The sequence below is a fragment of the Triticum aestivum genome, chromosome 1D, assembly GCF_018294505.1.
Source record: "Triticum aestivum cultivar Chinese Spring chromosome 1D, IWGSC CS RefSeq v2.1, whole genome shotgun sequence".
Taxonomy (NCBI): Eukaryota; Viridiplantae; Streptophyta; class Magnoliopsida; order Poales; family Poaceae; genus Triticum; species Triticum aestivum.
In genome coordinates, this window is record NC_057796.1 from 447,835,764 (window position 1) to 447,848,002 (window position 12,239).

General features: G+C 48.5%; 1 protein-coding gene across 1 annotated transcript; it reads left to right on the forward strand.

Annotated features, from left to right (window-relative positions):
• Nucleotides 1-5,543: 5,543 nt before the first annotated feature.
• On the forward strand, nucleotides 5,544-6,183 carry LOC123182808 (histone H3.2). Its single transcript, XM_044595477.1, has one exon. The coding sequence runs from the start codon at nucleotides 5,618-5,620 to the stop codon at nucleotides 6,026-6,028; it is 411 nt and encodes a 136-aa protein (XP_044451412.1). The 5' UTR covers nucleotides 5,544-5,617; the 3' UTR covers nucleotides 6,029-6,183.
• The last annotated feature ends 6,056 nt before the right edge of the window (nucleotides 6,184-12,239 follow it).

A 12,239-nucleotide genomic window follows, 5' to 3' on the forward strand; every position in this document is an offset into this window, starting at 1 on the left:
TTATACGATCTTGTGATGTGGAAGAAATAAAAGCGACGGATTGCATAATAAAGGTCCATATCACAAGTGGCAATATAAAGTGACGTTCTTTCGCATTAAGATTTTGTGCATCCACCCATAAAAGCACATGACAACCTCTGCTTCCCTCTGCGAAGGGCCTATCTTTTATTCTTGTATTATACTTCATACAAGAGTCATGGTGATCCTCGCCTTTCCTTTTTACATTTTATCCTTGGGCAAGCACTATGTGTTGGAAAGATCCTGATAATTATAACTAAATTGGATGTGAGTTTTCATGAACTATTATTGTTGGCATTACCCTTGAGGTAAAAGGTTGGGAGGCAAAACTATAAGCCCCTATCTTTCTCTGTGTCCGACTAAAACTTCATACCCATAAATATTGTGTGGGTGTTAGCAATTGTGAAAGAATAAATGATAGTTGAGTATGTGGACTTGCTGAAAAGCTCTTATATTGACTCTTTCTGATGTTATGATAAATTGCAATTGCTTCAATGACTGGGACTATAGTTTGTTAGTTTTCAATGAAGTTTTTGATTCATACTTGAAATTGTGAATGAATTGTTACTTTAGCATAAGAAATCATATGACAAAATATCTATATATGTTGCTGTTATAAGAATGATCATGATGCCTTCATGTCCGTATTTTATTTTATCGACACCTCTATCTCTAAACATGTGGACATATTTATCGTTATCGGCTTCCGCTGGAGGACAAGCGAGGTCTAAGTTTGGGGGAGTTGATACGTCCATTTTGCATCATGCTTTTATATCGATATTTATTGCATTATGGGCTGTTATTACACGTTATGTCACAATACTTATGCCTATTCTCTCTTGTTTTACAAGGTTTACATGAAGAGGGAGAATGCCGGCAGCTGGAATTCTCGGCTGGAAAAAGAGCAAATATTAGAGACCTATTCCGCACAACTCCAAAAGTCCTGAAACTTCACGGAAGCAGTTTTTGGAATTAATAAAAAATACTGAGCGGAGAAAATACCAGAGGGGGGCCACCCACCATCCACGAGGGTGGGGGGCGCGCCCTACCCCCTGGGCACGCCCCCTGCCTCGTGGGCCCCCTGGCAGGCCTCCGGTGTCCATCTTTTGCTATATGAAGTCTTTTACCCTGGAAAAAATCATAAGCAAGCTTTCGGGAAGAAACACCGCCGCCACGAGGCGAAACCAATCTAGGTCTCCGGCGGAGCTGTTCTGCCGGGGAAACATCCCTCCGGGAGGGGGAAATCATCGCCATCGTCACCACCAACGATCCTCTCATCGGGAGGGGGTCAATCTCCATCAACATCTTCACCAGCACCATCTCCTCTAAAACCCTAGTTCATCTCTTGTATTCAATCTTTGTCCCAAAGCCTCAGATTGGTACCTGTGGGTTGCTAGTAGTGTTGATTACTCCTTGTAGTTGATGCTAGTTGGTTTATTTGGTGCAAGATCATATGTTCAGATCCTTTATGCATATTAATACCCCTCTGATTATGAACATGAATATGATTTGTGAGTAGTTACGTTTGTTCCTGAGGACATGGGAGAAGTCTTGCTATAAGTAGTCATGTGAATTTGGTAGTCGTTCGATATTTTGATGAGATGTATGTTGTCTTTCCTCTAGTGGTGTTATGTGAACGTCGACTACATGACACTTCACCATTGTTTGGGCCTAGAGGAAGGCATTGGGAAGTAATAAGTAGATAATGGGTTGCTAGAGTGACAAAAGCTTAAACCCTAGTTTATGAGTTGCTTCGTAAGGAGCTGATTTGGATCCATATGTTTCATGCTATGGCTAGGTTTACCTTAATACTTCTTTTGTAGTTGCGGATGTTTGCAATAGGGGTTAATCATAAGTGGGGTGCTTGTCCAAGAAAGGACAACACCCAAGCACCGGTCCTCCCACATACCAAATTATCAAAGTAACGAATGCGAATCATATGAGCGTGATGAAAACTAGCTTGACGATAATTCCCATGTGTCCTCGGGAGCGTTTTTCTTCATATAAGAGTTTGTCCAGGCTTGTCCTTTGCTACAAAAAGGATTGGGCCATCTTGCTGCACCTTATTTTCTTTCATTACTTGTTGCCCGTTACAAATTACCTTATCACAAAACTATCTGTTACCGATAATTTTAGTGCTCGCAGAGAATACCTTACTGAAAACCGCTTGTCATTTCCTTCTGCTCCTCGTTGGGTTCGACTCTTACTTATCGAAAGGACTATGATAGTTCCCCTATACTTGTGGGTCATCATTGAGCCAGGATGTCAGCCGCATTGGAGGCCCAGACTTGAACACGGGAGGAGTGGCCCATGTGGAGTCGCGGGGTTCCGTGACATAGAACCACTCCTGCTGCCATCCCTTCACGGTCTCCACGAAGGTGCCCTTGGGCCAGGTGACGTTGGGAAGCTTGCTCACCATGGCGCCACCGCACTCCGTGTGTTGGCCATCCACCACTTTTGGCTTCACGTTGAAGACCTTGAGCCATAGGCCGAAGTGGGGGAATGCGGAGGAATGCCTCGCATACGATGATGAACGCCGAAATGTTGAGGAAGGAATTCGGGGCTAGATCATGGAAATCTAGCCCGTAGTAAAACATGAGACCGTGGACGAAAGGATGAAGGGGAAATCCTAGTCCGCGAAGGAAATGGGGGATGAACACTACTCTCTCGTGGGGCTCTGGAGTGGGGACGATCTGCTTCTTAGCAGGAAGCCCGTGGGCGATTTCCTTGGCTAGGTACCCCGCTTCCCGGAGCTCCTTGATGTTCCCCTCCGTGACTGAGGAGGCCATCCATTTGCCCTGCGCTCCAGATCCGGACATGGCTGGAATGTTTGCGGGGGACGAAAAAGGTTGAGACTTGGGCGCTGGAGCTCGAGGGTGGATAGGCTGAGGAGGAAGAGGGCGTGGGGTGGTGGATCCTTATCTCCTTATAAAGGCAGTGAATATCAAGCGTCCCCCCACGAGCCTTAAAACTCGCCTATTCCCAATGGGTCGTGCGAACGGCACGGTTGGGTTTCCCAAACCCGTATTGATGAGAATCCCGTAATGAGGGGACATGATCTCTGCTTTGACAAGACGTGTCGCCGGAGGCTGCGTCTCGAAACGCGAAACGGGAGGTCAAAAAACGTTTCGAAATAATGAAGTGGTCGGACGTAACGTCCCACCAGTAAAGTTGTCAGAAGACAGAACTTATTTTGCTTAAGTATTTTGCCCTTGTGATTCAGGGCTGTGACTATTGTACAGAGCCGGATATAGTTCTTTTGATCAACTACTTTGGAGTATTCGGAGGAGGAACCCGCCTTGCAATGCTGAAGACAATCTGCGTGCCAGACACGTCGTCATTGAAGCCTGGTTCAGGGGCTACTGAGGGAGTCCTGGATTAGGGGGTCCCCGGGCGTTCGGGCTATGTGACGTGGGCCGGACTGATGGGCCGTGAAGATAGATGGCTTCCCCCCGTGTCCGGAGGGGACTCACCTTAGCGTGTAAGGCAAGCTTGGCGTTCGGATATGAAGATTCCTTTCTCTATAAACCGACTCTGTACAACCCTAGCTCCCTCCGATGTCTATATAAACCGGAGGGTTCAGTCCGTAGAGGCAATCATAATCATACAGGCTAGACATCTAGGGTCTAGCCATTACGATCTCGAGGTAGATCAACTCTGGTAACCTCTATACTCATCAAAGTCAATCAAGCAGGAAGTAGGGTATTACCTCCATCAAGAGGGCCCGAACCTGGATAAACATCGTGTCCCCTGCCTCATGTTACCTTCGATCCTTAGACGCACAGTTCGGGACCCCCTACCCGAGATCTGCCGGTTTTGACACCGACATTAGGCCCGGACATTCGGCACGCCTTCATCAAGGGGATAGGAGTAGCAGCAATGTTGCCAAGATGGTGGCTTCAGGCTTATTGATGTATCACTGTGTATGGTATTTGTGAATAATTAATAATATGGTTGCATGCATCGTCCAGATGCAGAGGCTGGGGGTACATCCTCCTTTTCTAAAAAAATCGAGACCCAAGAAATTTTGAAAACTTTCTCAGCGAGAAATCTATCTAGTGGGATGGATAAACCAAACCGGCACGCCCCGCCAGCTCCTTCGTCCTGACACCGGCACGCTCGTCGTACGACGCCAGGACAGCTAGCTGGTCCGAGGGCGACGCGACTCCCATGTCAGGGCTTGCACTATCATACTTGAGGCCGTGGCATCTCAAGATCTCTGGATCTGGCACTCTTTCTTTGGCATGGCGGGATCACACAGTGATATCAATGTGCTTCAGCGCTCGCTAGTGTTTGCTAGGCTTGTCGAAGGCAACAGCCCACCGATGAATGTTACCATCAACGACCGCAACTACGACAAAGGATACTACCTGGGTGACGGCATCTATCCTCAGTGGACCACTATTGCGAAGACAATCTCCAACCCTGTTGGAGAGAAGATGAAAAGATTTGCCCAAGAGCAAGAGAGTGCTAGGAAGGACGTCGAGCGTGCCTTTGGTGTTTTGCAATCTCGATGGGGCATCATCTGGTATCCTGCTAGGACTTGGAGCGTGAAGAAACTGTGGTAGGTGATGACTGCTTGTGTCATCATGCACAATATGATCGTAGAAGATGAGCGACTGGAACGTCTCTACGATCAAGGGTTTCAGTTTCAGGGTGAGAATGTTGTGCCTGAGCATGGAGGAGTGACAACGTTTGAACAGTTCACCCAATTTCATCATGACATGCGTGACCGGGGAACTCACATGCAACTGCAAAATGATTTAGTTGAGCATATGTGGGCTCATGTTGGCAACCAATAGATGTATCTTTTTTATTCGGCTTGCAAAACTATGTGAGACTATTTTATTTTTATTCGGCTTGTAAACTATGCTATTTATTTGGTTGAAACTATGCTATTTATTTGGTTGTGGATTATATGTTTGCTTGTGAAATAATGCAAAATTTGTGCTATTAGTTGAAAAAGGGCGGCCAGCCGGCCACGCCGGCATATATGGGTCAGCGAGTTGGGCGCACTGCCGCCTCAAATCTCAAACAAGACGGACGCCGAGCGGGCGGCCGACCCAAACAGACAAAAAACGGACAAAAATACCGTCCGTTTGGGTCGGCGCGTTGGAGTTGCTCTTAGTTCCCTCTTTAATTCTCTTTTTTAGGGTCCTTTATTTCTTCTTTTGATGACATAGGAGTAATAAGGAGTAGATTTTTGCTTGGGATGTTGGCGGCAAAGAGTAGAGCAAACATGATCCGCGCCTTTGCTCCACGACCATTTCGTTCCATCTCGGGCCAACAGCCCAACACCACAAGCGATCAGTGGCACCAGCAGGAACGCACGCGTCCACGATCCGCCTCACTCGTAGCGAACCAATCACAGCACGCAAACCACCATCCCACGGATCACTACCTCGATACCAGATCTGGGCCGTCCAGGCACCACACATCCAACGCTCCACGCTCATCTTCTCTCCCGAAAAAGGCAAAACTCACGCACCCGCTCGGCGCCCCCCTCCTATTTAACGCCGCCCATTCCCCTTCTTCCTCCTCACCCCCATTCCTCCCAATCCCCCAAATCTCCTCAGCCTCCCGGCGCATCTCCGACGACATGGCCCGCACCAAGCAGACGGCGAGGAAGTCCACCGGCGGCAAGGCGCCGAGGAAGCAGCTGGCCACCAAGGCCGCCCGCAAGTCCGCCCCGGCCACCGGCGGGGTGAAGAAGCCCCACCGCTTCCGCCCCGGCACCGTCGCGCTCCGGGAGATCCGCAAGTACCAGAAGAGCACCGAGCTGCTCATCCGCAAGCTCCCCTTCCAGCGCCTCGTGAGGGAGATCGCCCAGGACTTCAAGACCGACCTCCGCTTCCAGTCCTCCGCCGTCTCCGCCCTGCAGGAGGCCGCCGAGGCCTACCTGGTGGGGCTGTTCGAGGACACCAACCTCTGCGCCATCCACGCCAAGCGCGTCACCATCATGCCCAAGGACATCCAGCTCGCCCGCCGCATCCGTGGCGAGAGGGCCTAAGCTCTGTTAGTCGTCGTCTTAGCCAGATGTGCTCATCGGTGGAAATGTGCGTGCTAGTGTTCGTTCTTGCCATGGTGGATGTAGTTGTGTCTGTTCTGATGTCACCATCTTGCTGTCATCAGTAACTGAAATGAAAATGTTGCTATCTGTTCTAAGATCTGTGCCTTTTGGTGTGAGTCTGTCATTGAATGTGATGCACGAAATGGTGGATTTGATTATCCCGACTCGTGAACTTTTCTGCCAGTTTTAGCTACTTTGTCCTGAATTGCTTCAAGTTTTTAGCTTAAATGATGCCTTGGCTGTATCAAATTTCGTAGTCACAAGTCATCTTGTTGATTGCCTCTGAACCTGAATGAACAGCCTTGGCTCGTTCAGTTCTATAATCACTAGTATGTTCAGCCTTGACATTGAATCTGAATGAACAGCCTTGCTGTTTTATTCTGTAATTCCTTTTGATCCCTGTGACTGCTGCACTAAACTCTCACCTGTACCATGGTGCTAAACAACTGGTAAATTAGGATATAGACAGGAGATGTTTCTATTTTGCACTGCTCATACTGTCTTCAATACAACTGTATCAAATTTTGTGTCGCATGCCATGATCCATCTGATGGATTTCTTGCACCTGCAAATGACAGCTTCATGGTGTTGTCAACAGTGGTTGAGGCAGAAGGTGTAACCAAAGATGATGCAGGCGAAGCTGCTGCAGATCAGAAAGGTAAACACATGTTCACCTGTGTTAAAATCTTTTCAGTAGATTTAAACAACCATGAAATCCTAGCTGAGGGCGTGAGGAGACTGAATGTTTTTGCAACAGAAGGTCCTTCTCTGAACTGTCGAACGTGTTTTTGCTCTAACATGTCTTAAGATCCATTTACACATAATTCTGTTGGCATCTAGTTTATTGTTTACATGTACCCATATCCGGTAGGGACAAGGAAGCTCTAAAGTACTTTAGGGATATCGAATGATACATAATTGGTGAGCCAAAGGGTTTCAAGCTTGAATTTCACTTCAATACTAATCCAATCTTTTAAGAATGAATTGCTTACAAAAAGAAGATGAACCAGTCCTAGATAAAGCCATTAGGTAATTATTATTTCAACTCACATGCTCTATTTGTATTATTGTTTTTTCCACTATTTTTATGTTTAGGTGTCTAGTACTAAATTTCTCCTTGGAAGCGCTTGACATAGAAGGTGCTAAAAAAAGAAGCCAAAGGAGGTGTCAAAGAACGATATACCTATCACCACGCCACTGCCTATCATGAAAACTGAAAATTGTGAGAGCTTCTATAAATTCTTTGGGCTCCATGCGTGTGCTAGTGCTTTGTAAAGCTCATTGTATTTCTTGCCATGGTGTTTGTGTTATGCCTCATCTGATATTAGTGTTACCACCTATGGTCATCAGCAATTGTTTTGGTCTCATCCAATGCAAGTGCTTTCTCATTGCTTTTATTCCTTGCATGTATGCGACCCTGTCCTCAGATCCCAACTTGTGAGATTGCCGAAAAAGGGTTTCCCCCCGCCTTGTATTCCAAAGCAACCAACATCGAGTACAGATAACGCTGTGGCGAGCAGCACAACACACCAAGAAAAAGAAGAAGAAACAAATGCCAACCACGGCAGCTTGGCAAAGCGCGGATGACCCGCCACCGCGGCGCCCACCGGACTCAAATCACCACAGACCAAGGCTCCGATCCGCCGCGTACCAAGTAGCACCTCCAAGAAGGGATGCGACGCCGACGACGCTGCTGCCCGGACGAGTCCTCAGGTTTCCCCGGGCACGCGGAGGGAGGTGGGGGGTGGATACCACCGACACCCTCCAGGAAGGAATGGTGGCACCCGCAGGTGTCACCGCGTCGAGGCCGAAGCCGGAAGGGATTTCTCCCGCATTCCAACCCCAACCGCCCAACCGGACGGAACCGACCTGCCAAACCGTCGCCCACCACCATGCGCCAACGCAGTACCGCCACCACCCACGCCGCCTCACTACGAACACCACCACGAGGCCAAGAGGACCGGAGAGAAGCTCACCACGACGGGAGCAGCAACACCGACGTCGAGCGGGAGGGAACCACCTCCACCGCCGTCGTGCGGGAGGCCCGTGCCTCCGGCACCGTCGCGGTAGCCGTCCGGACGCGGCAGCGGGGCATGCCGGGCCACCCCTGGCCCAGCCAGGCCCGAAGCGGGCCCGTTAAGCCCCGCGGGCCGCGATGCAGCAGGCTGGCGTCGTCGTCGCCGGCACCCAGCCGCTCGTCGCATCTCCTCCGCCTCCCAGAAGCCACGCCGGAGACCATCTCCGCCGCCGGCCCGCCCAGGCCCAGATGGGGCCCGAAGGGCCCCGGATCTGGGCCGAGCGGGCGACGCCAGATCCCGCCGCCGCGCCGCCCCGCCGCCAACGGCAGCGCCGCCGCCCAGCTGCTCGCCTGCATGCGCCACGGAACCCCGCCGCCATGCCAGACCACGCCAGACCAACTTGTGAGATTTCCTGCAGGTTTTAGCATGTGTCCTAAATTGCTCTGATTTTTAAGCGTTCTTAAATTATCCCTTAGCCGTGTCAGATTTCACATTCAGTAGTGTGGTTTGCTGCGTCTGAACCTGAACGAACAGCATGTTAAAATGCTCTTCAGTTCCTTATGTTTGGCATTGTTTGATGTTCAGTACTCAGATGTCTGGGTACCAGGTAGCTGTTCCCTGGACCAACAAAAAATGCTTGTTAGTGAGGACTTTGCACAAGAAATGTAAATGCAGTTAAGTTATATAGGAGCCAGTGCATTCTGTTTTCATGTTTGTACCTATGTCTTTCCCTTCCTCTTCCTTGTTTTTCTTATTCTCCTCATTGGATTTATTTGCATCAGCTTTTCCATCATTTAATTCCCTAACACTGTATTTTTTTCAGAGCACACAATCAATGAAATGACACTTCTAACCCACCAGGATATACACCACAAGAAGAACATGGTAATAACATCAGGTGATGGAAACTAACTTATCACATTAGGCCATGGATGCAGCAGGATAAATAATTGGACATCCCAACTTGCAATGATAAATCACATAGAGGATATGATAGCACTTAGCAGCATGATATCTTGCAGTAAAAATGCTCCATGTGAATTGTAATCAACATCAGCAGTACTATACAATTGAAAGTTCAGACTTGAGTACTAGAGTATCAGGCATGTATTAAAAGTTAGATTTGTTAAAAGAACCGATCCAACAGCAGCTAGGGCGGTGTTTTTTCCTCTGCAGATATCTAGGGCCAGTTGAGACTAGTAGGAAATGAAAAATGACAAGAAAAAATAACCATAGGAAGTTGAAGCTGATGAAAAATTCTTTGTCACAAAAGAACAGGGGGATGTTATAGAGCTACCAAAGGACAGTGCTACAGACTGACATAACAAAAAAACTTGCGTTGAAAGAATGAACTGACAAGATGGTAGAGATATTGCTACTGGTCGAAAAATAGACTTTACTGTGGCCTGGTGAACCATAAATTGCATAGGATAAAGCACATGGAAAATAGGCATTCCAAATCCTAGTCGAGGCCTACCTCATGGTGCTGTTTGAGGACACCAACCTCTGCGCCATCCACGCCAAGCACTTCACCATCATGTCCAAGGACATCCAGCTCGCCTGCCACATCCGTGGTGAGAGCATAGGCTGCAATCCATGCATCGCCTTTTAGGTCCTTACCAGTGCAAATGTGTGCGCTACTAGTGTCTTGGAGAGTTTTTTTTTGTAGTTCTTTTTACCATATCGTTTTCATCAGCAATTGAAAAATATGTTGCCTATCTGGTTTCTGACATGTGCTTTCTCATTGCCTGTGTTTTCTCCCTTTTACGTGACAATGTCCTCCAATCCCAACTTGTGAAATGTCCTGCCGGTTCTAGCCTGTCCAACATCGCTCTGATTTTTAGCACTCTTACACATTATCTCTTCCCTGCGTCCGAACCTGAACGAACAACATGTTAGTATGCTCGTCTTCAGTTCCGTGTATCGACCAATTGCATAATAGTGGCACTATGTTCGATGTTTAGTGCGCAGATTCAGTCCCGTGCAATATTCCCACAGTCTGTATTTCTCACCATATGGTTCCCGGCTCGTTATATTTCCTACTGTTTTTAGCTAAATCACCCTGATTCTAACTTAAAGTATCCCTTGGCCGTGTCAAATTTCGTATTCAGTAATCTAGTTTGCTACCTCTGAACCTGAGTGAACATATGTTAATATGCTCCCTCAGTTCCGTGCTATATAACCGTACCAGTATGTTTGATGTCCACTGCACAGATTCTTGGAAGGGCCTCCTGATGATGTACCAATATGTTCATGCTTGTCCTCCTGATCGTCCCAGCTGGCACTGTGCCTCCAGTTTTTGTTTGGATGGCTGATGCAGTTTTGCTCACTGCTGTATGCTCGATCATGGGTCACGGACTATTTTGTTTCATGATTATAGTATCCTGATGGGCGCTGAACTAAGATGGTTTCAGTTATGTTTTGTGCTGCAACAATTAGCATGATCTAGTCCACAGGGATCTTCTAGGATTAATTATGTTACTGTATGCATTTTATTATTTTGTGAATCCACTCTCTTGAATGAAGAAGTGAAGTGACTCTGGGCAATTGTAACCTTTCGCAATGGTGTAATAAGTTAGGCCCATTTTTCTTTCTGTCTGCAAACACAATATTTCTTCCTCAATCTTTCCAAGGGAATCTTTGTAGTGATCTTTCTAGTGTTGTGATAACTTGTGTTCGTTTTTATCTTCTAGTTGAAAATTGCTGAAGATAAATGAAGCCACATCTTTGAGGGAGCTCCAGAGCTAGCTGAAGGACATGAATATGACAGTGGATGTGAAAGCAATTTCAGACTCGAATTGAAGTTATTTTCTTCTCCCGTTGTACTTGTAATAGTAACGTGCCTGTCAGCCGTTACATTGTCTACCACTTATTTTTTACATGTCCTGAACCTTTTTTTTTGCGGGTGACAACATGTCCTGAACCTGGAGTCCAAGTTTTTGTGTCCGTGATACCCATGGGACGGCATTATCATTCAAACCATGCAGGAGAGCTGCATTTATATTCATTAAGAGAGAAAGATGATACGATGTCAAAGAAGGCACAACCAATAACAACGCCCGGCCTGGAGACACGACTCAACGGAACAAACCTAAACGACATGAGGATCATCAACATGAAAGACGACATCCCGTGAGCAAAATACAACCAAACCCAACCTAGACTAGTGCAACAGATACAACACAATATTTTTTTTAGAAAAGGAGGATGACTCCGGTCTCTGCATCTGAGAGATGCATGCGGCCATTTTATTGATTATTCTTGAGGACCTTATAAAGTAGAACAACAATATGTCTGAATCCGCCATCTTGGCAACATCTGCCGCTACTCCTATCCAAATGATGAAGGGGTGTAAGTTGGGCCACATACCCAGACCTCTCACCTAAGCCTAACATCTAAAGCCGGAGGCCCCGACCGAGCCATCTGCCGGGTCAGGAGCTCAAACCAGTCCGACGCACTCACATGTGTCGTCGCCGCCATCTTCCAGTGGTCCATCTTCAGAGCAGATTGAGAAGACAATCTTGGCAGGTCCTCCGCCATCGACGCCACCACGACGCCAAACGACGACCTCCACGTACGCGAGCCTTGGCAGGTCCTCCGCCATTGACGCCAAGATGACGCCAGACGATGACCTCCACCTAAGCGTATCCATCTCCAAGCAACGGACGTAAATCCACGCTAGGATGGGGCCGCACCACCGCCGTCGCCCACCACCCACAAGCGTCACCCAACCCCAAGGTTCCCAAAGTGGCGCCTTCAAGAAGGGAACGACGCCGTGAGCGCCGCCGCCGCCCAACAAAGTTAGGGCTTTCGCCCGGGAGACCTAGGGAAAGGGGAAGCAAAGAGATCAGTCCATACTGACGCCTCCAAGGAGGGGAACGGCGCCCTCAGGCGTCGCCGTCGGCGCGGCCGGTCATGGCCGGCCAGGGATATCGCCCGAACTAGATCCCTGCCACCAGCAGCGCCTCCTGTACAGAACCGGCGACCAAGAGGAAGCGCGGCCCGACTAGCTGGCCCGCACGTCGAACAGGAGAGGAGGGGAGGCGCCAGATCGCGCGCACCGACTGCCGTAGAAGCCGCCGCCAGCCGCCAACGACCATCAGATCCCGCCGCCCGCGCGGCCGGGGCGCCAG

What these genes read in the sequence shown, in the direction of transcription:
- LOC123182808 (XM_044595477.1), top strand. Translation starts at nt 5,618, where the DNA reads ATGGCCCGCACCAAGCAGACGGCGAGGAAGTCCACCGGCGGCAAGGCG.